This window comes from Gadus macrocephalus, chromosome 6, assembly GCF_031168955.1.
Source record: "Gadus macrocephalus chromosome 6, ASM3116895v1".
Classification (NCBI taxonomy): Eukaryota; Metazoa; Chordata; class Actinopteri; order Gadiformes; family Gadidae; genus Gadus; species Gadus macrocephalus.
Genome location: NC_082387.1, coordinates 7,530,310 through 7,556,536, shown reverse-complemented (window position 1 = coordinate 7,556,536; position 26,227 = coordinate 7,530,310). Strand labels below are relative to the sequence as shown.

General features: G+C 45.2%; 1 protein-coding gene across 2 annotated transcripts in view; it reads right to left on the bottom strand.

The window, feature by feature from the left end:
- LOC132459352 (dolichyl-diphosphooligosaccharide--protein glycosyltransferase subunit STT3B) overlaps positions 1 to 24,283 on the bottom strand; it is a 46,914-nt gene extending 22,631 nt beyond the window's left edge. The window contains exons 1-3 of one of the 2 annotated variants that reach the window (XM_060053819.1): positions 23,692 to 24,283; positions 2,628 to 2,736; positions 46 to 333 (exon numbers count right to left, since the gene is read on the bottom strand). In XM_060053819.1, coding sequence (XP_059909802.1) covers positions 46 to 333; positions 2,628 to 2,736; positions 23,692 to 23,987 — 693 coding nt within the window. In that variant the 5' untranslated portion in view covers positions 23,988 to 24,283. Of the gene's footprint in view, positions 1 to 45; positions 334 to 2,627; positions 2,737 to 23,503; positions 23,656 to 23,691 lie in introns of those variants that run through there. The other variant, XM_060053821.1, reaches the window with a different exon arrangement.
- Positions 24,284 to 26,227: the final 1,944 nt, after the last annotated feature.

Below are 26,227 nucleotides of genomic sequence, written 5' to 3'. Positions count from 1 at the left end.
ACAAACACTGCACACACACGGTACAAACGTGCGCGGTCGACCTACCCATAGGTAGTAGGTGAACTGCAGGGCGAAGATGGCGATGCCCTCGTTGTCGAAGGAGCCCGCCACCGAGCGGGAGATGTAGCCGGGCACGATGGCGATGAAGCAGGCGGCCAGCAGGCCGGCGCCCTGGCTCCACAGCTCCTTGGTCAGCAGGTAGGTGGAGATGGCGGTGAGGCCGCTGAACACGGGCGCCAGGAACACGCACACGTCCCGGATGTGCACCGTGATGTTGAGCAGGTTGAGGACGTAGTGGATGAGGCCCGCCGTCACCATCAGGCCCGGGTACACCTTGGAGGAGGGAGGGAGGGGGGGAGGGAGGGAGAGATAGAGGGGGGGGATAGGGAGAGGGGAGTGAGCCACTGTATGTCGTTGCCTCTTGACATTTGGCTAAGCCGTTCATGACTGAACACTATTGTTATTTCAGCATTGGATTTTGGTATTTTTTGTTTTATCTGCAAACCCATTCGTGAGGATTTAGGGCGATTGTGACTGACTGACTGAGAGAGTGACTGGTCAGTCAGTTCACGTGTGTTTGTGCTTCAGCGTTCCCCAGTACACCGTCCCACATGTTTCACAGTGCATAGCTTTCAAAGCCTGTTATGCAAGACCCAGACAGGACAAATGTGTTTGCAGAGCTTTAATCAGAGCAGCCCTCTCCAGGGGACTCTTCAGGCTGATGTCCACTTGAAACACCTCGTTGACAGGGGACCTCCAGTCTATAACCAGACATGACGCCTAATGACCAAAACTCGCCAGACAAAAAATTAATATAATGTATTAATAAAAATGATGATAACAAAAGTGTGGCTTTCTTTGTAACCACTCTAATGAAATAACGTCAGTGAAAGGCTTTCGATTGGGGCGCTGGGTTAACAAACAAAGTTTGTAAACGTTTTCCCACGTTCAACTCTTGGGGGGGGAGTGAGCTGGCCCGGTCCGCCTACACACGCCCTTCACCCAAGGTCGCGGTCGGGGGTCTAACGGCAGGATATAAAAGCAGGCCGGGGAGGGGAGGCCAGCGCCAGAAGGGACGAGCGGTGGGGGTAATGTCCTGTTAAAGTGACCCTGCCCGTTGGGTCTCCCCGCTGAGGCTCCATGAAGACAGAGCTACTCTGTGTCGGGAGGGGCCCCTGTGAGTGCCACTAAGGGGCCCCAGCGCGGTCCCGCTGCTGCAGAGGCGTTTAGCCAAGGCTACGTGCCCGCCTGCTGATAGGGGAATGTTCTGCTCTGCCGCACCGGATGAGGCTGAACACTCCGAGGAGGAGTCGCACAGACAAGTCGATTTGCAGCTCAAGAGATTTAATGCGATATCGGGTGCAGCCAGGAGCCTTGAGCCGGGAGGGCAGGATTGAACCCTATCCTGTTCCTACACCAGGTTCATTTATAAGGGAAAATGAAGAAACGCCGCAAACCTGTGATTGAGGTTCCTGCCGTGTCTACTGAGTGGCTTAGATTAGAATGTAATTATACTTAACGCTAGGGCCCGACCGATATTGATTTTTGAGTGCCGATGCCGATTATTTTCAGAGAAAAATTACGATTACGATTTAATCGGCCTTAAATATAATTTAAACACTTTTGACGAATATGTGAATTGAATGCAGAACCTTTGAGTGTTTTAGAATACATTTACAGTCAAAAATGAGTGTAATGTAAAATGTAAAATAAATAACTAACTCCCAATGTGCTGCGCTCGTGAGTCTACAGTATAACAAATTAACATGGCCTGGGACCTAAAGAAAAACAGGCACAACATGCTCAAACAACGCGTCTTGTGTACATTGGTGAGGTGAGCGCGCAGCTGCCTGAGCGAGCGTGCTTTCATGTTGTACGGTAAAATTCAATCTCCTCTTTTTTACTCCAGCTAAAGTTGTTAGTTAGCAAGGCGAGTAGGAGCGCAATCTGCAGGATACTAATCGCAATAACATTTATAAAAAAAAAAAAAATAATAATAAAAAAAAAAAAACGGTTGTAATCGGCGTCTTTTTGGCCGATGCCGATTATTTTCAAAAAGGCTATAATCGGCCGATTAAATCGGCAGGCCGATAAATCGGTCGGGCCCTACTTAACGCTAATACTCGAGTTGCGTCTCATAAGGTATCCACATGCTAAAATGTAGTTATACTTAGCTCACTTAATGTATGCAACATGGTAAACCCTAATCATAACAAGGACACGAGTGAGCTCTATCATAAGCAAAACACATGGAGAAAGTAACATTTTCTTACCAAGAAATACAGCATGAACTGATTTACGGTTAATATATTAGATGGGTGAGTGGGTGAGAGTGTTTAATAAAGAGGTAGCGTGAGGCTGACGTTTTTTGTCTGCTTTATAATGACTTCAGAACAAGGAGAAAAGTTTAGCTTTAAAAGACACACACACACACACACCGAAATGAACATCTCCCACCAGATAGATAGATTTGGCACTGGCACAATGTCAGGGTGACGTATGAAAGCAAACACTAGATTCTTCCACTCTGGCAGGTAAAAAGACAAAAAGCTAAAAGTGAATTTTGGCTCTGCACACACACACACACGGTACAGACACTACACACACACACTGCACCCGCAACTCACCGTGCCCCCTACAATTCTGCCCAGGGGGTACCAGGCTCTTTCGTCAAACCAGTTCAGGAACTCGTAGAAACCATTGGTGGTGAGGTGGTGGGTTGACCTGTAGTTGAACCTGCGAAAACACAAGTAGAGAGGGTGAGCATTACAGTGGAACGAACACACACACACACACACACACACACACACACACACACACACACACACACACACACACACACACACACACACACACACACACACACACACACACACACACACACACACACACACACACACACACACACACACACACACACTTTTTTTCGCATGAGAAGTAATTGCTTCGAAACCGTGAGGGCATTTTAATGTGTTTATAATAACACCGTTATCCCAGGGAGCTAGTCCGTGTTGGCTGATGACCAACAGTGCTATACCTCCTAACAGGCGTCTTAGGAGTTTTCCCTTAATGACTAGGTCTGTTTCCCTCAAAAATGAAATATAGATTGGCCCAGCGGTATTCCTCTAACGGCCAACTGAATATTATAAAAATGATATTAATGTTGTAGAAATACATTGACGAAAAAGAAAAAAAGAGAGAAACTGGATAACTGCATTCATATTCACAAGCTTAATTAGGACGAGACACCATGGATACAATATAAATAAGCCTCTTTGGATTACAGCACATTCATCTCAAGTGGCTATTGAGATAAAATGTACATTCACTTGAACTTCTGCACCAAAATCGAAATTCACAAAAGAGCCAAGAGGAGTATGTGCCAGTACACACCATAGTTTGAGGTTAGAGGAACAGAGGAAATAACAAGATGACAATTTATTGAAATAACTGATTCCCACCAACACACAGCGGGAGAAAGACAAACACTGACAGGGAGGGAGAGACAGTTAGGGAAGCCGATTGGCTTCTCCAAGGCCCTGTAAAGCGCTCACACTGAACACTGCTGTCCACCGAGGGCTCTAGAGCTGGTGCAGAATCTCTGTGACCTCGCTACCAACAGCAGGTGTGCTCAGAGAGCGCCAATACCAGAGCCACGGTATCGGTGAGCGGGCAGCTGCCAGCAGGAAGCTCCTGGCTCGGGCTACCCTCCCTGGCTGGTGCCACGCTGGCCAGCCAGCAAAGAGGGAAGGGTTCAACAACAGGTTGAAGGGTATCGGCGTTATCGGGGGGGCGAGGTGGCCGTCGGAAGTGCGGTTGGGGAAATTACTTGGGTCACGTTTGAGACCAACCAATTTAATTTGGGGAGGGATGATTACTCGGTGACGATGGAAGTGGGTCTTTAACCAAAGCCATTATGATATTTACAGCGGCGAGGCGTTGGAAGCACACGGGGTGTGTAGGGGGGGTGGAGGACACAATTGCGCGGAACGTCGCTGATGAGAATCGTGGAGGAGATTGGGGAGGGGTGATGGCTGGACGGCAGTTTGGATCTTATTCAGTTTCCGCCGCTTTGTTCAAAGTTATTTGTAACTTTTCCATCATTTGTTGAATTCTGATGCCTTGGGGCCTGATCAAATTATTTTTCAATAGCTTAAAATGATGAGCGTTCCCAACCCAATCTATTTCGTGTCTGAATCAATTTTGTCTTGTGGACAGCAAAATGTGTCAAAATCACATGGCTGCACTGATGGAAAATAAAGGATATATTTTCATCAGTAGGTCGATAGAATTGCTGCCACAGTGATTAAGCAGCCCTTTATTAATCGCTGCTTTGGCCCTTTGTCCGGGGCAGACATGTCACTGAACGTAGTGTTCTCTTGCTCATAACAGCTGTTAGGCTATGTAATTATATTGTCTGGACACACCATTATTGCACTCGTGTTGCCAACTCACCATAAAGGCTTTTGTGCATTAGCTTTGGCACAACTGGGTTAGATGAATGTCATTTGATTTCGAATTTTGTAAGCATAGCCTTCATTTTTCACCCTATGGGCGGCAAATGGCTCAGGAGGTAGGGCAGGTTAGCTGGTAACCAGAAGGTTGCTATTTCGATCCCCGTCTCCTACTAGCTGAGAGCCGAGGCGTCCCTGAGCAAGAAGCCTCGTCCTAACTGCTGCCGACGAACTGGCTGTCACCTTGCGTGGTTGACACCGCCATCGGTGGGTGAATGTATGTATGTATGTATGTATGTATGTATGTATGTATGTATGTATGTATGTATGTATGTATGTATGTATGTATGTATGTATGTATGTATGTATGTATGTATGTATATATATATGCCATTTACCCTTGGTTTGTAGCAATTGTGATGAATAAGCCTCCGCCTAGCCTCGTCTACAATTAGGCTAGCTTAAGTACAACCGTCCAGTGCTTACCCTGCTGTCTAGTAATCCTGTATCCAGACCTCTAGTCTTCAGCACAAAGTATCAAAGAAATAACCTCAACACATAGGTTGTCTTTTCAAAATAAAAGTATAGGCTTTTCCTCTTTGTCTCGCACAACTTCTGCTTTAGCCATTTGAGGTAGGAAATATTGGAGTGACCCACTCACCAGAAGGAGCTCTCAGGGCTCTGATGGGTAGCTGAAGTACAACACAAGAACACCTGCTGTTTTATGCACAGGTTGAGAGTACCGTACGAGCTGGGCTGAATCTGAGTAGGGAGCCGTTCAAAAGCTGCTGAAACATTAATACGCTGATGATGATAGGAAATCTAGCTTATGCACCCCACTTTTACCTGTTTGGCTGAGCTCTTGTCCTGAGGAGGTGTTTTTTGGGGGGGCGTTTGCTGACAAAGTGTGCAATACAACTCTAGCGGCCCGGTCCACCGTAATAGCGCAATAGTCATGGTTTTGTTCCATTCAACACAGTTAACGGTTTCAATTCAACAAATTGATAGTGGTGGTGGTCAACTTTCAATTGAAACCATTAATCAATGTTATTCTTTTCTTAGCACTTATATTTCCCTGTTGTCGTCTATTGACTCATTAAATATTCAAGGCTCGTTCTACAACTTGAAATTCGATTAAGAATTGGAAAGTGTTTTTATATCTTCCTGGTCCCACCATTTCCTCCACAAAGTACACCTGTCTACCTGTTGACAAGGAGTCCTGCCTCCTGTTTCGTTGTCAGTCTGCCTGTAAAAACGACTCTTTCTTCCACTCAGGTTATCCATCAGTGAGACAACAGTGTTGAAAAAGAGAACTTCCAACAGTCAAGTTATATCAAAACACATTTTGAAAACGCCACTTTTTTTTACTTTGTGGCGCACAATGATTTATTCTCCCCCAAAATACAAAAGGTATAAGAGGAAGATAAGAAGAAATGTATATAAATCCCAACACACACACACACACACACACACACACACACACACACACACACACACACACACACACACACACACACACACACACACACACACACACACACACACACACACACACACACACACACACAGTGAGAGGGCAGCCCTGGCACCCAGCTGAGAGGCAGAAACACACAGCAGGTCCACTCACACTGAATTGATGACAGGGGATGCAGAAAGGTGGAAAACACACACAAACAGGTTCAAACACACACTTTGGCTTGACAAGGTGTCATACGCACACACCCATTTGGACACACACACACACAAACAGAAAAACAGAAAACAACATTTGGATGGCAGTGTGTGAAGCTTGAGAGAGACAAAGAGAGAAAACGCACTGGTGCGCACTGCGCACCAATGAATGCTTCGGCAGCCATATGTCCCCACAATACCACAGTCATACTACAGCGGTTAGTATAAACCCTGGCCTGTATTAATCAATCAAAAAATTAAAAAAAAACTATAGTGGACACCGACAGACAGCAAAACGTTAAACAACACCCAATATAAAATTGCAAAAAACTAAAAAGGCATAGAATATCGTGTAGAAATATTAAGAGGATCGCTATCTTTATGTGATCACAATATAAATCGTATAAGCACAAAAATAATTACTTGGTCCGTGCCGAATCACATCTCTAATGCGCTACATGTCAGAAATGTGTGTGAAAACGAACTCAGGACCAAATGTAAGGAATGAACCGTTTAAAGTTTGTATGCAAAACGAACCAAAGACTGACTCTAGCCATCTGTGTGTCAGCTTGTAGCGGGCTTACTAGAGACGGAATCCGTAAGATCTTACAATAACGTTGGTTAAATATTAAGCCTGCCAGCGCACACAATATAGCTGTCGAGCAGCTTCGGGTGTGAAATGCATAATAAAAAGGATTGTTTTCAACATTCATGGGCTTGGCTTGAGTGTCTGTGGAAATACGGAATATCAAGGTAAGAGTATAATAAAAGGAAATTGTTAGACGACATATTTTCCTGACGTTTGCCAGGCGGATTACTGCCTGTGGGGAAGATGGGAGCACATTCAAGGTCTGTATGGGTCTGGTATGACACTGGCATCGGCTTCAGTGTCTGCCTGATCAGTGCAGTCGTGTGGCAGCCTTACTTCAGGGCCCTGAATAGTAAATGAAAGGGAAATTAAATGAGGAAGCCGGGGTGGTCAAGAGGGAAGTAATACATGTTTCTCCCCCAAACCACAATCATGGCTGCACTCCGCAGTGGCTACATTTCCTTTTGTCATGATGAAGCATCGTTTTACAGGGCCTGACGAGTCGATAGAAAGGGCTAGGGCAATGCCGGACTAAGAACCAAGAACTCAACTGACTGGTTGACTGAAAGCATACACCCTGACTTTTTGGTAAGGCTGCTTTTTAGTGCAGGGTACTTCTTTACTCGCCTATTTTGGAGAAATCTCTTGACCAAACGATGGCTCTGTAGAGAGATGAGAGACGAAGTCCCGTCTCCTCAGATTGTCAACACCAGACACACGTGACTCATAACCGTTATTGCGTCTGTAGTTCCCCGCGTCAGATCTTATTATTATTCCGTGTGTAGTAGTGTGAATATCTGTTGGATATCAAATTTCTTTGTTCCTTAAAAACAACCTTCCAACTACACAAGCTGCTATCGAGTGACGTGATTCTTTAATTACACAACCACGCACCCATCTCATTTCACTTTCAGTGTGGATGTCGAAGTGTTGTTGATGCAAAACTTGTTGAATGCGGGGGGAACTCCGCCTACTCTGGCCGGGCCAGCCCGCAAACATTGGGCGAACAAACACGTTTTAGTTTCAACAACGATTAAACCAGGGGAGACTAGAGCAACAATGAAAGAACCCTGCCTATCATAACAGAAATTAGGGGTAAGTAGCCCCACCAGACTTGTATTTTAGTTTGGCAGATCTTCGCCCTGGGAGGGAGAGGAGGGCGGTTGGAGCGGAGGGCGTTGGGAGAGGGTTGGCGGAGCCAAGAGATGATAGGAAAACAGGTGAGGAGCTAGAAGCTCGGCTGGCGAGTGTATTGAGGGAGACTGGTTAAAGAACCGCCACGCCACCAATGGGTATTGTCTGGACGAAAGGGTCACATTAGAGTGATTCAAGCTCTTGTCCCCAAAGCAACCAGGAACCGATCACAGTCCAAGAATCCTTGCTCCACTTTTCACACATCAGCATTTCAGCCAAGGTGCTAAAAAATATTTTTAAAGAAAATAAATATTCAGATTGAGATCAGAGAGAAACCAAATGAGAGAGAATAAGAAAAAAGTTAAGATCTGGATTTACGGATCTCAGCTTGTGTTTGCTTTGCTGAGTGAATGTATAAAAATAAGAGAGAGAGAGAGTGAGAGTGAGAGTGAGAGAGAGAGACCGGCACAGCAGACGCAACTCCACACAAAACCTTTATTAAATCTGTTACATACGTCTCCTGGAATTCCTCTAAACTCTGGCAAGAAGCAGGCATGTGACAGGCACGACGCGAGGATCACTGCTCCCGAGTATAACCATCTTATTAAAACAGGCAGCACCCAGGGGTGGGCTGAGGTCCAAGCAGCCAACCTGCCTCTCCAGGGACCCACTTCCCATGGCAAGGTGTTTTTTTTCCCTGGACGTGTTCTCGTTTCCCACCAGCCAACAGCTTTTTACCCAAGATTGTAAACGAGATCGGACATCATATTATTAAGCACGCGCACACGCACACGCACATACACACACACACACACACACACACACAGAGAGGGATTTGAGTAAATTACCACAGAACAGCCCAACACATTCATTCTCTAAATTGCCGACAGCAGGTGGGCCGTGGCGATTACTTAACCACAGGCGCCTACACTTTCTTGGATTGGTCCCCCAACTTCAGACAGACTGTATCGTACATCATTTTCAAAAACAGGGGCCCCCCCGTTGTGTTTGTGATCCATTTTGAGCTGTAGCCAGTGTGCTGCAAGAGGAGGTAAAGTAGCAAGACCAGCATCTAGTGTTCTCCTTTATACCATCACCACGGTATCCTTCAACCAATGCAACGTCCAGGCCTTTGGCGCTTATTTCATCACAAATTATCAGAAGTTAAAAGGTGAATGTCAAAGCCGAGCAATAATTCAATACTGCTCGTTGTGCAAACCCCAAAAAGTCAAGCCTGCCGTTTTTTCAGACCGCACACCTTTTCTCCCCTTCTCATATAATGGTAACGAATCGCTGGGCAGAACCAGAGGTCTAAAAGCCCATCTGAACAGGGACTTCAGTGTCTGTGCGTCGGGCCACGGAGGCAGCAGCAGCTCAGCGCTGTGTCCGGGTGCATCAGGTTCTTTCTCCCCCCTCAACACAGTGGGAGCCCACCCACTCAGATGCTCATTCACTCCTGGAACATCTCATCCTGTTCCGAGGCGGTAGACACAACGGCCCCGAGACATCGTGTCGATGGAAACCCAGAACAAGGTGAACGATGTCTCTCACACTCAAAACACCTGAAGCTGACTGGAAACACCACGTTCAATGATCCGATCGGATGCGCCTCCTTAGTAGTGTCACATTAGGCAAAATTTGATGCATGATTTGTAAGATGCAAATACAGAAAAGGATGTCGCTTTTAGACTGTTGCAACACCATGAATATATTGCATCATATTCACCCTATTATCGTTCACACCTATCCTAAAAGCTAGGAAATCTTCAAGCTGCCTTCTTAACATGAAAAGTTTCAAAAGGCTCCCATCAAGTATTTGGTAGGAAGCAAAGGGAATGTATCCCGGAGCAGGGCCCTGCAGAGAGAGCGAGGTGCGTGAGGGGGTTAGACCTGTCGTGGGCAGAGACGAGGTGATGCAGACCAATGGCTCAACCGCCTCCTTACGGTGATGCGTAGATGCTTCTGAAACCCCACTCGCTGAACTTTGACTCACATTAAGGCATCGCCAAATTAGAAGCCTAGGGACTGTCTGTTTCATTTTGAGGAGCATTTGCAGTACTCGAAGAGCACCAAACATCGCAGACACACTTGATTGGCAGTTTTGAAATGGAGTTGCTCTTGTTTTCAACCATTTTGTACAGTTGATAGTGGTAGTTTATAGAGGTGACAACTCTGGTGTTTCCTAATGATCTGAGGGTCTCGCATTGTAGCGCCAATGCAGCTTGTTAGTTGGTAAGACATTTTCCCCACTTTTTGTAGATTGCCATCTACTCAAATACTTAAGCTACACCAATTTAAAGAATGCAGCTATATATCTGCCAGTGATTGACCTTTAGTCAAACGTTTAGGAATCACACACCAGAGTCCACTATAATAGAGAAGTATATACAAACAACCCTGGCCTGCAACCTATTTTCTGAAAAACACTCAAAGTAGTAAAGCCAAAACTTGACAGTCCCCCTGCACTATGCTGGCAATCGTTGTTGCTTGATTGTCATGACACCCTCTGCTCACCTATTGCCCAACTACTGTTTGCGGGTGCATCCTTCAACGATTGAGGAATACACAAGGTTGTGAAATGTTCTCTGCTGTTCTTGGTTCTCTGCTGCATCCCTCCCTTTTGCCTCACTATAGACCAAGTTTGCGGAATTGTTTGAGTTCTTTGAACGTTATCCTTGGTACACACTACAGGATAATTCGCCCGATATTTTCCTCTTCCGACTCTGCTCAGTAAAGCCCTTGTTTGTTGATAGCTCTACCGATTTTTACCCAGACTATCCTGTGGTGTGGGTGGTATGTGTTTTTAACAATCAGAGCCTCAGCGATCGAAATCGCAAATGGTAGACCGGTTCAATATTTACGATCCGATATCCTGCAGTGTGGCGAACAGGGACAGCAGAGTTCAGAGTAGTATCGTGTTGGTGGGTGCTCTCATGCTTTCTAAGTTTGAAAAAAACATATAGTGTGTACCCAACATTATACTGTCCATGTCTGCAAAATTAACTAATTAATTAGCAGATATCTACAGCAATCATTAGCCTACCCTTGAAATCCCCCAACCTCTGTTGACCAGAGAAACACATTCAGAGCTCATCCAGTGGAGTGCTACCCATCACTATGTGATCAAATTACTTTGAAAACATAATGCATAATACTGCAACTGTGGCTGGTATTTCTTGGGCCTGTCGGGGAAATGTTGCAGCACTAGTTATCACACTAGCTGTTTGGCTGGGCACAGAATACCAGCAAGATCAAAATAAGACTTTATGTTCCCAGAAGCGGACTGATCATAACTGAAATTAACATGGGGCTAGACAATAACAATGTGATATAATATTATGACGAGCCTTAGTCAGGATTACTCGGCCTTGAGAGATCCATAATGTTTTCTACCCTGCTGCCATCCAGAATCAACAAGTCTTTAGCCTCACCTATAAAACCTGAGTGGCACCCATCTCGACCTCTTGTACACGTCAAATTTTCTTCTCTGGCAGGAGTGAGCCTTTGAGCATTTCCAAGTGTCTGCTCTGGCCTTCTAATATGTTTCATGGAATGATTCCTCTCCTTCAGTATGACTGCAGCAGGGGCCAGAGGCCTTTGGTTCCCCAAACACTGGATATCAGCCTCATTCGCCACATCCCCATGAAAATCACTGAGCTTCATCATAACTCTAGAGGGCATCCGAGGATGGGGGGGCTGTGTGTGTGTAATACATCATAAGTAATACATCAATGTGCACATGCGCAAAAAGGCAAAGTGAATTGCTGAGCATTGGATCCGCCCTGAATATGAATGTTACATTAGACCCATCGGGTCACATCAGCCTCTTGCTTCTCTTGTTGTCTCTGCTAATACTCACAGGGGTGATCATGCGGTGATCACTACTTCCACCAATTTTCTTTTCCTTGGCGCATTGGCACATTAAGCCATGCCGCATTAGATGCCCTGACATCATCCATCTCCACACTGAAGAACCCAGCACACTAAGGTCAGGGTATATGGAGGAACCACCTAGAGTAAGTAACGATTTGAAGGTTTCTGTAGGGTATGCGGTTAGGCTCAAGCGGTGTGAAGGTAGCGAGCAGCTGGTATGGAGTTTACACAAAACAAGAACAATGTTCGAGGATAGGGCTGTGTAAAAAAAAAAATCGATTTAATCGATTTTGGATCGATTTCATTTTAATTTCGCAATATCGAATCATAGGGCATGAGATCGATTTTTTTTTGTGTTGTTTTGTTTGTCAAAGCCACAAGCCCCAAAACACATGACTAGCTCGCTAGCTTTAGCAATAGCTCAGCCAGCCTTGTGGAATACACACAGGTAGATGGACAGGTAGGTTATCCAATCACTGTACTCAGGCGGAATGGAATGATTGGATTACATGATTGCACGCCTGCGACAAACCACAGCGCTTTGGATTTATTGATTGCTGTCTGGAGTTAAACAGAATTTCAACAAATATGAAAAAACAATCTATCATCGCTTTAAGACCAGGGTAAAGCAACGCAATAATACATGGCACAGTTGAGCCATTGTAAATTATGGCTGTTCTATGGATCCAGACACATCAAATATGCATCAGTAACAAACAAGTTTGTGCTACCGCAGGGTTTGTTGGCCTTACAATGGGGACCACTTTTGTCTGTTGCTTTTTCAGTTATAAAAGAACAGCGGCAGTAGTGACCTCAGTGTATGTACTGCATTTACGTAGGTTTGTGGCCAAGAACAAGATACACCATCACACGCTTCTTGCTTTCCGGAAACTACAGGGTAAAAACCGAATAATTTTAGCCAACATTTTCCCTTAACAAAAGGGTTCCACAAGACTGATCTTTTCTGAAACATTATTATTTTATAGGTCAGATTGAGACAAACCAGGGGTTAGAATCTACACAACAAAATTGAAAATAAACAGAGCAAACTTGTTAAAACTTAAATCAGGACACTAAGAAGTTTCTAGACCTTGAAACCCTTTGAAGCAGAAAGCACCGGTGACTCAAGAATGTGGACGACTTTTCATACATCTTATTCTACAGCCTAGACAGACTGAGTACTACGATGCCATTCCTGGAAACCGAAATCCGGCCGCATCCAATCATTCTTGCACAGATCTCCTTATCCAGACCCCTCTAATCTCTTTACCTGGCCAGAAAGAAAACAAAGCCCTTGTCTCTGCTTCCCAGTGTTCCCTGTTCCACTGGCAAACCCGTTGGCCCGGCCTTGAAGAGCAGGCCGGGGACCTCCTCCAGGGACTGGGAGAGAAATACCTACCGGTCGGCCTGATAGGACGAATAAGGAAAGGAACAGGATGGGGGCTAGGACCCCTGGGAGACAACTACACCCAAGGTAATAAGTAAGACGAGCAGAGGGACTTTAAGTGAGCCAATGTGACCGATACACATATGCACCGAGACAAGGCCAAGCAAGTGGACAGATAGGCGACCAGGCGGGGGGGGGGGGGGGCAAAGAAAGAGTATCCGTAACAGAAGGAGGAAAGGAGCCTGGCTGGTCAACATCAAAGAGACAAGCTATCTGCTGGAAGAACTCTCAGGGCCAAACTAATTGGCACCCAGCAGCAAGCATGCAGCTTCACGGCTGGTGAATGCTGAACAGCAGAACTCCGACAGCGCAAACCTAGAAATGACAGGGAAGGGAAGGTGGGCGAGCAGAATAATACAAAATAATACAAAGGAGCAGCAAAGCTGGGAGCAATTGAATGAGCCAGAGGAGGTCATTCTGTTTGAACTTTCTCGAATCCCAACTTTCCAATTACCTGACACTCTTTAACCTCCAAGTGTCTCATCGTTCATTAAAAATAAAAGAGCTAAAATGAGACTTATAGGTTTTGTAATGCTTTGTGCATTATTTAAGTGGGACCGACAAATTTAATTGCAGTTTTTCAGTGAATATGTATCGGCCGCACAAAGAAAAGCTCTCGATTCTTGTCGAGTACAGTGATTAATAAACTGTGAGGGGCCGAAGGCAAGGCCATTATTCTACTTTGCAGCTTTCATTTGTTCTTTTACTGAGGATAAACCTCACCATATTGCTCTTTAAAGAGGCGGAGGGGGGCGGCAGGAGAAGTCTACCCGCTCAAAAGACCTTGGCATCATGGTGGACGGGGGAAAAGGCTAGGCCAGCCAAAACACTTCACTTTGCACAAGAATTTGGCCACAACACTTCATTCCGCGATCGTGTTAATTTGAATTGGTTTAAAGAAGTCTTCACATCCGACAGTATTGTACCCTCTTGGGAGCGGCTGTGTCAATTTTAATTAAGGTAATGAAAGTCAGGAATGTAGTCCTTGTCAAGATGTTTATTTAACCAGAGGAATTGAGCCAAAAGTCAATCTCAGGCCTTTTGTGCACAGGAACACACACAAAAGCGCTGGTGAGAAGGAAAGGCTATTTCCTCTCACCACTAAAGGAAAAATGCAAGGATGCTCACTTTCAATGGACAAGTAGACAGTAAAATAAATAAAAACATATGAACAAACTAACCCCTGGATCGAGTTCTGTACACCGAAGCAAAACAGACTTCAAATTGCACCTTGTTGGTTTGCCATTACAATTTATCGCACAATAGTGGATATTATATGCAATTTATCAAATGCGCAGCTACACAGCAGTCAGGCAAGAAAATGACTGAATAAATGTCGGATTAGGCTTTTAAAAACCACAATGAGGACATCAAGATGTGCTCTGGTTGAGCTTCCACCTCCTGACTACATGCTGCGCACCAGCGTGTTGCAGCAACACAAACAGATTAGATAAAGAATATGACATGCGACTATGGGAAATACGGGATGAAAAGGGGTTCAGGCTGTGAGCGAGCTACATCTGTGCGCTCTGCAAATAGCCTAGGATGACATTTGTTTGCCTTTGTGCAGTGTCACACAATGTACATCAGATGGCTGTTGCACTAATAGCCGATAGCCTTTCGTTGCAACTAGTAAACCACACAAAAACACTGACAATTCTACCATTGGTAAAAATGCAATCCTGGCGCCATAAAACACTTTATGGAAAACCTTGTTAAAATTGGCAGTAAAAATTTGCATTATTTTTAATCTATGCCATTATTATTCTATACAGACATTTCTGCTTATGTGCGGCAACGTCAGCACAGAAGCATGTAAAGGGAGAGAATGTATGCATGTTTCTGCAGGGTAGTGGAACCCTATAGAGGGTGAGGTAAAGCCCTCTATGAAGACAACAGCAGTTTTTCTTTGAGAACCAGTATCAGGCACAGTATGATAGTATGAGAGAAGGGAGGATGAGGAAGACAGCAAGTGATTGATCTAGTTTGGAGCAAGTATTGCCAGTTATTTGAGGTGTGTGCATGAGGTGGGAATTAACCTTATTTTTATCTCAAACCTATGCAATACCGAATTACAAAGAACTAAGTAATATTAATAGCTCAGCAATCACACAAGACTTTCTGATGCTACCTATCGAACAGGGGCAACAATACCGCTGATAAAAAGCAAAATATCCAAATTAATCAGATGAATGAAAACTGTAATTATCTATCATTAGACTGCCGATGTCTGATAGTAGCAAAAGACGCATCTACCGTCAAATCTTTCATCGGCCAATTATGAAGAATGCATGGGGTAATTTACATTAAGGAACGAGTTCAAGAGAAGTTTAAAGGTGCAGTGGAAACAGTGACACTGAGAGTTTAGAATGGGTATTGCAGTCCAAATCCCAACATTGGAGTCTTCTCTGCTGCTCTGTCCTCCCCTGACTCTTAACTCATGCGGGTTGCCAGGTTGACACTTGAGCGAAGACGATCAGAGCACAACATTATATTTTGCGACAATCTCAATTATTTTCCTTAGATTCAATGTATTTATGGTTTGCAAATTATAAACCACATCATCTGGCATCCGTCTTGAAATCTTCCTAAGCTCTAACGCCTCATGCCCACTGCACTGTCAGTCAAAGGACGTCGGAAGGCTTGGCTGACGGATGGGGAGCTTTCCGGGGTCGTAAGAGCCCGAGACATTGCACACATTTGCATACACGATCTGATTGGATGACGGATCCGTCGCAGCCGAAAAAGATGAACATTTTTCTACTTTTTGACGGAGCGAACGGATCCACAATGCATTGCGTGTCCGTCCCCATTCAAAGTCAATGGAAATCAGTCAACGGACAGAGGCAGTGGGCACGAGGCGTAAGCCCTATCTCAATACTTCACACGCAACCCAAAGATGTACGCGTGTCAAGCACGGCTCTTGCCATTGCTCTTTTTCAAAAGAGGACGAGGCTTCTTATGTAGGGTAGAATCTAGATCAAACTCAGTCGAGCCAGTGTGTTTGTTTGCTTCCATGGTTGCAGCATGCTGTGATTGTGTGCCAATTTGTTTAATATCTGGCAACCCGGGGAACTCCAAGAAAAAGTGAATCATAACACACACACACACGCAACAACAAACACAAGCGTTCTGACCTAGAAAGGAACTTTCTAAACTGCTTAGCACTGTTGTCAGAGGTTCGTTACATCTTACGGCATAACATGGTCTTTTGAGATCTACTACAGTACATTTGCCCCATATAGCTCCATTAATAGGAGAGTTTAACCTTCATTAGCATTTCTAGCATTTCTAACCTTCGGTCACAATCACGCTCATCTCAACATGAGAGAATGTGGTCTAGTAGAGGAAATGCCGACTGAAATTGCACAACTGAAGCATAACAAAAAATGTCAACGTTGAAAGAAAATGGCAATTAAATTATTTTCCCTAAGGTATCGTTTTCTTCTCCAGGCCTATGTATTAAACACCGGACCACCATTCATCAAATGATAACTATGCTTGATATAAGCGAGGTCGGGGAAAGACTAATGTAATAATTTGGTGTTCAAGGTGACCGCCTGGGTGAATCATCCACAGAGTCCATGCGAGCCAGAACTCTACTTGCGCTGTAGCTTATATCCGTGGGGCAGCAGAGCATAGTCCACTCTCATGAGCAGGAGTGGCCTGGATGGTATGCTAGAGGCAGAAATTGCTTCTCTTTTAGCGCCCCCCCCCCCCCCCCCCACACTCATTTACATAAAGCAGGGCCTGATACACACATGCCCAATCACTGGCGGCGGCTTTAATCAAGTGATAAGCAAAGCTTGCACATAAAAGCACCCTGCAAGCATTATCAGTAGGGATGTGGTGGAGAAAATGTTCCAAATGCAACTACTGACTTATTTACTTGGCGAGAATGAGAAACAGCTAAGTAAATCTGCAGGCGTATACTCTGTGTTGCTACTGTGGACCTGTGTGCAGAACATCTTGGCCGCGGATTTGTCAATCAAAATGGTGCACATTTATCTATACAGGAAAAAATAAAATAAAGAGAACGCAACCTTTCCACTCCAAGCGGAGTCCTATCAGAACCGGGGAAAGTACTACCGTAAAATGCAAGGGAAGGAGCATTGAATATTGTAAAGGGCTTGTAGAAGGATGACTACAAAACCGGTCCGGGCGCTGTAGTGATGTGAACAAGAGGACGACTGATTCACTCACTTGTTTCAACGACTCAAAAGTACAAAGGGCTCAGAGTTCATAACGACATACTGTATGTTCAGCCGTACAATGATGGCTCAGACTTTACAATATTACATTTACATTTAGGGGATTCTGTTGACGCTTTTTTCCAAAGTGACTTGCAACCATTCATCCACAAACCGACGGCGAAGTAATCGACACAGGGCGACAGCCAACTCTGCAGGATCAGTTAGGGGGAGGTGTCTTGCTCAGGGACACCTCGACATTCACTTAGGAGTAGCCGGGGATCGAACTAGAAACATTCCGGTTACCAGTCAACCCGCTCTACCTCCTGAGCTACTGCCGAATTACAATGCGATTCAAAAATAACCTGAAAGCTACATTGACCATTGCATACTTCAACCAAAGCGCCAGTCAAAGACCCTAACAGCCACAGGGGTGTTGTTGGGAGAGTGGCGAGGTACTGTTAGGGTGTCTCCCCTTCCTCTCATCCCAACCGACAAAACGTTCCCTGCAGCGGGAACAAGGCCGCCCGGCGCTTTGGTAAAGACCGCTTATCTTGTTCAAACTACGACACTTTTGTTCAGACAGCGCTAGTAGGCAGTTAAGTCTGGATCCTAAGAGACTGCTCGACGTTGAACCCTCATTATTATTTCCTGTTGTCTGAGGAACCGAGCACAGGGCCGGCGCTGTTATCAATAACTGGGCTGGCATGGGCTGGCAGAGTACCAGCGGTTTGGATCTGGTAAGCTCACCTTTCGGTCGTAAATAAGGTATGCCCAGTGTGAACACGAAAGAAAGTTGTAGTGTGGACAAATCCTTGGATTTAAACTAGACAACAGGAGGGGGGGGGGGGATAGCTCTTACTCCTGTAAAATAACTGAAACAAAGACTGGTCACAGTTGAATTGGCCGTGGTAGTAATCTTAAGATGGGTAAACCAGAGCAATTCTCGGCAGCATGCAAATGACGGAAAAAACTGTCACTTACAATTAGTGCTCCATCTAATAGAATTAGTATCACCATGCCAGGGTCAACTGTGATTTAAGTCGTATCACAAGGGTGTTCTACATAATTTGCAATAGACCGAAAAAATTAATAAAATAAGTCATTCCCTTTTGAGTTAAGAGTAAATGTAGAATAATCAATACTATTTGTGACTCCAACCGATTTTTAGGACTCTAGTTCCACTTCTAGTGCGTGGGCCTTTGCCTGTGCGTGTGCGTGTTTGTGTGTTCGCTTCTCTTCGGTCTATTCAGGATGCACACTAAGGCAGCACTGCAGTGACCTATCAAAATCGGTTAGGCCCATTTTTAAATAGATCGCACAGTACAGCAGAATACATAAATACTTCAGCGAGGAGGACCACCACAAGCATTTTGTTCAAAATTCCCGGTGCACAACACCCCACTCCTCCACCACGAGTCAGGAGTGGAATAGCTCTGTGTCCTCGATAGGGATCATCTCATTAAGAAACTAAAAAGGACACCGTGGGACGAGGAGGGTATGGCTGTATCGCGCCCTGATCGACTTAAGGAAGCAGCTAATAAAAACCAGTGAGCACTGTCGCTGAGCGGGGATGGGGGGGGGGGGGAGGTCTGCACCGCCCTGTGAGCGCTCCACGGACCAAACTGCCATCTCATGCTAGCCCTGCTCCTCTGATGCGATGGAAAAGGTGAGAGAGAGGAGCCACCGTACGGACAGAGACCCCGACGTCGCAGGGGAACGTCCGGGGGGGGGGGGGGGGGGGCAATCAGCAGCTTGATGGCAGGTGGCGGGGAAACTTGTGTCGAGGGAGATTGGAGAACAGGACAAAAAGAAAAGAATGAGAGGATGAACAGGAGTATTAAAGGGGCCGGGTTTAGGGGGGGGGGGTGGTCTCTCTGTGTGGTTTCTCCACTCTGTGAAAAAGAAAGGAGTGGGGTTCTGACGCCACACGAGTAGAAAACGACATCTTGTGGTCTCACGGAGCACTTGAGTCAAGGTCACGTCTGGTAGCAGAACTCTTATGAAGCCCAGAGGACGGAGGAGGGCAGCCTCTCTCATCCTGCCTCAGCCGGGGCTGCCACGAGTCAGACATAAAGCACACCCGACCCCGGGCCCATGCCACGACACACGAGGCCTAGACATCAGGACCCTAATGCGAAGGTGTCGGACAAGAACACAGACCTTTTCACCAGGTGGTTTTATAGCCACTCCCGATCAGGTCAGGATGACTTTTGAATTGTACACTTCTTTGTGACTTTAGAAAAATGGCCATGGGAATTTGATAGAACTGCCAAAGCCGATTACAATCTTCTCCGAGAAGGAAGGCGCGCCGTCGGAGAGGTGCGAACGGTAGAGGCGGCGAGTGGGTGTGAAGGGTGGGCGAGAGAGAAACAAAGATGGAGATAGCATGTGGCATGCCCACATGCAGGGTTGTGCAAGGTGATGAAGAAGAGGTAACAGAACTGCCGTGGGAGCCAGAGGAGGAGAGTGAGTGAGTGAGTGAGTGTGAGAGTGAGAGACATTCTGAAATGTTTCACCATATCATCGACGTGAAGTGCATCAGGGCCATGACAGGGAAAACAATCAGGCAGCATTCAGTAATGCAAGCAGCCCTCGCATCTTTGGCAGAGCCAGCCTGGGAATTTAAACCTCCAGTGGTTGGAATTTTTATCCAAGGAGGTCTGACATCTGACCACAAGGTTGAGTAAGAATCAAATCCACCCCATCAGGGTTGGGTTTTCTTTTCAAACGACTACTAAATGATAATAGAGGAGATTGAAATTCCTTATTTATTTGGTATGATGGAATTATTATGGAATCTGTCCAATTTATGCTATTTAAATCAAGCAATTTAATCCATTTCCTTCAGCTGATATGCCACTGACAGCAAAATTAATATTATGAAAGGAAAATAGAGCAGCACTTTTGGATCTGTGTAAATTATTAATATTCACAAAATCAAGTCACGTCCTTTCATTCACTTCAGACTGCTTCAATCGAACATCCTTGATCACAGCGGCACACTGTACAGTGGTGACTCAGACGTGTTGTGTCCGAGTCTCAGATGGGGTAATGTGTATACAGGTGTTGGATCGGTACACACATGGGTGTCGGTAAATGGAAGATACATAAACCCTTATTTGTGTTACTGGAAAGAAGGGCTGTGTGCCAACCATCTACATAATGGGCTTCTGGAGAGGCAACAAAAAAAATGGAACAATAAAACTTGGCCCTCCTCCGGGGCACTTCGAATCCATTATTCATGCCCGCCTTTACAATTGGGCTGATTTAGGAAGAACACAAATCTATGTTCCGAATGCGATTCCCCGTGCGGCAACCAAACCAGATCCTAATGCAGGAAAAAAACAGAACCTTCTGAGTACTATCTAGGGGGGGCGAGAGGAAATGTCACGATCCCTCCACCGGGAACAGGCAGCCACACTACACCAAACCACCATCTCACGACCACACGTTTCACAGGGAAGACAAATGTGCAAGCCAAACTATTTCATAAACATGCACTCCCCCTCCTTCGGTCTGGCCTCGGTCCCGTGTAGCCCGATGTACATGTGCAACACTGATCTCTTGCAGCCTGCTACGAGTCTGGACTCTGCCCTGGGGATCTCTACTTCTCTGCTCGGGCAAAGCGTCTGGCCGTCACTGCCTGGCAGTCAATCGCTCTACGAGGAGTCGTGTTTCAGGAGCACTTGGCCCACGGCCACCCCTAGCGGTACGACGAGCGCTTATGACCTCAAATCTCTGCCCTGCCCAATGTGCCCTGATAGTGGGAGACGGAGCTCCACTTTCTCCCTAGGACGCCCAAACAACACAACACAACCCTTTCAGGTCTCGTACTCTTCGTCGTGCCCCGGATCGCATCCTCTTTCATACTAGTGTTGTTTACTCTGCGAGACCCATGAATTAGATAAACACATGAATCGGTGGAGCTCACGGCAGCCCCTGGGTAAGAGAGCCTGCCAGCGTGAGGGCGAGGCTGTGTGTGTGTGTGTGTGCGCACCACACACAAACACACACAGGAGAGGGGAGGGTTTGATCCGCGGCGGCAGTCAATGCAAATGAAGCCAGCAGGGTTTAATCTGGGGAACTGCTTCCCTATTCCCTTTCAAGCTGAGACGTTTCATTCCTCCACCCATCACGCAGTCCTCCCCCTGCTACCTTCCATTCTCAAACCGCTCAGCTACACCTTGGTGTGCCACCCCTCTTTGCCGGATACAACGGAAAGTGAGAAAGAAAAAGAAGAAAAAAAAACACAAAAAACACTTTCCGGGAGACATATTCATTTTGGGAGAACGCCTGGAAATGTGGCACAACTTTTAACCAATTATGTAGCGCAGCCACACAGGATGACTAAGACAGGCGCACAATCATCACTTCAATCCTTAAAAAAAAGTCAATGGATTATTTCTTCCATTTCTTTCGTTGTGTAAGCAACAAGGGAGGGAATAAAGGAAAATGGCAGTTTGCATCATACTTGTCGGGGTGTTCCATTGCACAACTCAATCCATCCCCACCCACCTGTGAGTATTCTACAAAAGGGCGCTTGAGGTTTTCTGGTTTCGAGAAGAATTCCCTTCACACAGCAGCAAGGACCATTTGGTGGATCTCGTCTGAAATCAAACAACCTTTGTCATATGTCAATAAGGCCTTTATCCCCCCCCTTTGCTTGCCTGAGGAAATTAACACAACTAAAGGGGAATATAACATACAGATAAATGCACAGGAATCTAGATTGCTTTTTAATTATTAAAGAACTAAATTGCAGAAAATGTAGCGCCGTGATTGAAGCCAGGTCCCTGATGAGTGGACTGAACTCTGACTGACACTAATTGCACAAAAAATCTGTTACTAATGATTAGTCATTTTGATTCGTGATGAAGCAGGGAAATGATGGATAGTGCCAACGTTACCCTCTGCCCCTGCAAGACATTAACTCCTGGGGAGATCCAGCTTTCTAAAAGTATGCTTAGTGCACCAAAGATTGACACAAGCGCTAATGAAGCAGTTCGGGCTGATGTTGTGCAATGCAAGATTAACGCAAAACATGATTAAAGTGTGACAACGCATCGACTGACAGGCTCCCTGTTGGCCATAGTGACAGCCTCATCTAGGGCCTCTGAAGAAGAAGACAGACGTACAGACAGACTACAACTGTCATTTGACTCTCGTCTGGTACTCCCTGTGAGAGTAACCTTGTAGTGAGGTCATAGTGCTGAAAGCCTCAGTGCCATGAAATGATGATGTGAGGCTTAGTAGTAGTTTGTAGCCTGTAATGAACCTCTGACCGAATAAATAACTATTAGAGTCCCAGGACACAGGTATTAAAATACCTGTGTGTACAAACAGTACTCTCAACACCTGTGGATACGAAAGAAGATTGTCTCTCCGAAGTTGTCATTGTGACAATTACATTTAAAAACATTCATGTAACGATGACCCTAACACAATACATATCCTAGAGGACAAAAGTCATCCAATACACAAATGACTTAACTTAGACGATTACAGAAAGCATGAATCAAGCATGAAGATATTTCGCAATATCGAAATAGGCAAGGCTGAATCCTTTGAGGAAGCTGATTGTTTGTTGTAATTTAAATGTAGGCATGACAATATATGATAATATAAAATATGCTTGACTTCAATACATAATTTTCATTACACTACATTTGATATAATCTTACCAAAACCTGCTGACAGCAAAACATTGAAAACACAGAAAATATGAAAATATGAAAAAATTGCCATTTCATTGCAAGACAACAACAAAACTATGCAAAAACGTTTGCATCTAAGTCATAATCCTCTTGTAGGATGTTGGCCAGAATGTGCAGAAGAGTAGCTAAAGTCTTCATGGATATTTCATTATAGACAGAGTGTGAAGTTTTAAAAACCTCCAACAGGATGATTCAAAATGACAGAAGGGCTGACAAAGGACAATAATCTATTCGACAACTCCTGCCGGTTGGTGGTTGCACCTTTCCGGGTTCAAACCTCTGACTGTCACCCGGAGCACCACTGGGTCACTATAGTTCTCATTGGGCTCCCAGATCCTCGACAACATCATCAGCTGTCATTGACAACATATTGTGTTGCATCTACAATGTTGTGCACATAAAGACCCAAGATTAAAACAATGCATTACCAGTTCAGCAGCAGGCGGTATGATGATGATACACCTCGTGATAAATAAAGAAAACCTCTCCGAGAAGAGTCCTGGTCTGGATCACAAACCACCACGTCCTCTCCCTCACCGTGTCCATGTCCCGATTCTAAACTCTGGATCAATCTGCAGAACACAAAGAGGAACCAACGATAGTTTGCAACACTCACCAGGGGTCAAACTCGTGTATGATGCTCTCGAAGCGGATGACAGCGAAGAGCCTGGAGCTGAAGCCGGCCAGCCAGGCCAGGAAGAGAATGGTGAAAGACAGGAGGGACTGCCACCCGGCGGGCTGTGCCAAGCCGCCCGACAGACCCCCTGCTCCTCCGACGGAGCCGCCCGGTTCTCCCATCGCCGAGGAGGAGGCACTGCTGCCGGTGCGTCCATTCCCGGAGTAGGACGCGGACCCGAGGCTGGCGGGGGGCGCTTTGTGTTTGCTGTCAGAAACGGGGTGATGTTCCGCCATATTCTACGTCAGTCCCGTCGTGGCTAACGAGCGAGCTATCCGATACACCAGGAAAGAAAGACCCCCCCTTTTTTTTTCTCTCCACACTTCCACAGCCCCTTTTCACTCCCTCCCCACTCGCTCCCACTATGATCCGAGATACCAGTGGCGCTTCTAAATTCAAACCTCACTTCCAAGCACGCAAAATGATAGAAATGCGTCCCAAGGAGTCACATAGCAGCGGGATCCTGCAGCACAGTTATTGACACATGCGTCTCAAGCGGTTCCTTCTTCCTTGGAATCAGTGTTGCCAGATTGGGGCAGATTTCCCGACCAATCTGGCAACCCTTGCTGCAACACGCTGAATTCATGGTTGCCAGATTCTGGCCCAATCTGGCAACACTGCTTGGAAGTGGTCGACCGGGGGGGGCGGGAACAAAACGGATAGCAGGAAGAGCCGTCGGCCTATCACGGCGAGACAGGTACGTCAACGGCGGTTGAACGCCTAGGAACCAGCCAATTGCTTTGTTGGGCGCCTTGACGGACACACGATTTGGCTAATAGGATGAGTGGGGTGTGACAGTAAGGGAGACGATGTGTAACGGACAGCGCCGACAGCGTATGCACTGTGAACAACGCAGAATCGTTGGAGTTGACATAAGCCAATAAAATAAATGAATTGTACTAAATATTTACTGATAGAAACCCATGCCAGGATAGACACTGACGAGAGAACCCGGACCAACTGTAGGTCCTTGTTGTTAGCATGTGGTAAATCATCAAATCCATCAGGCTTTATGACTACACTATGGTTTTGTTCTACTTTCTAAATGCAATGATTCATCAAAGCCATGCATATGAACCAGAGATGTTTCAATAATAATAATAGTTTTTGCTTTAGAACTAGGCTGCTAGATCGGTGTTAAATCTGGAAAAGTAAAACCAAAGGAAAACATTGATCATTCCTCAAGTCTTAACCCATTAAAGTACAGGGTGTTATACAAGGAGGAATATGGGCCTGCACACAGACGCACGCAGACAGACAGACAGACAGACAGACAGACAGACAGACAGACAGACAGACACAGCCCATCACACAAATGGCAGTTTGTATCATATTGCCACAACCAGCTTCCATTCAGGATAATCATGTATCGCTGTCACATTCAAGACTAACGTGTATCTATCGAAGCCAAGACTTAGGAGAAAGGGGGAAATGTGTTGTACATAAACTATTCATCACTTATTGGTTTGCAAGTGATATAAAATAGATAAACCATAAGAAATTTGTATTCAGCAGTTTGTTTTACTGCAGAGCTCATATTCGACCACATCAGAGATACTTTTATGTTAAGGAGTTTGCACAGCCTTATCGGTCTTTGTACATTGTATATTTGCAAGCCTTAATTCTTGCTGCCCTTTTGCCTATGCCTAATCTTACTTTTACAATATAAAATAGTCAAATAGTCCTTTCTGCAATCATAGAATAAAAATGTATTGGTTCCTTTCTTGAGGGACAGTTGACGTGTTCATCGACTTTCACACTATAATGCAACAAAAAAAACACAGTAATAATCACTTTCAGCTCATTCTCCTCCCATATTACTGAAAAAGTCAGAAGAAAGAATGAGTATCTTTGTCAAATGCTGGGTTTTTACATTGTATGGATGAAACAGTTGGTGGCAACGAATATATTAGTGTCAGGCTGAAAGAAATAACATTTAAAAATGCTCACAGTCTTTGGCTGGCTGTCAAGGGAATTTACTATCGCATGTTGGTTGACTTTTGCAGTCAAACAATGAGACACATGCATTCATAGCACATCTTTTTGTACAGGGAAACAGAATAAAAGAGAATAAAACAAAGAATCTTAAAGCCCAATGTGTGATAATCCAGTCCCTTAAGCTATACTTGTTTTGTAATGGTAAAAACAAAATTACCTAAATGGCATGACTGCTGCAACATCATAGCATGACTTCTTATAAAAAAATGTGCTTTCAGCAAATTGATATGGCCAGAATGCTTGTTGTGACCAGCACAATTTTGTTTAATGTTCATCCAGACCCATATTCTCAGTACAACATAAAAAAGGCCACAGTAGTATATTTTATTATTTTCCCCTCATCTTTAGTGTTCCCATGAATGTGAAATAATAAGGGGCTCGTGCTCCAGGCATATAGGCACTAAACGTATTCTACTATACCGAATATAATCGATATTGTTCAGGGTTCTAGAAAGGTTATAGCCTACCGATTGTATTA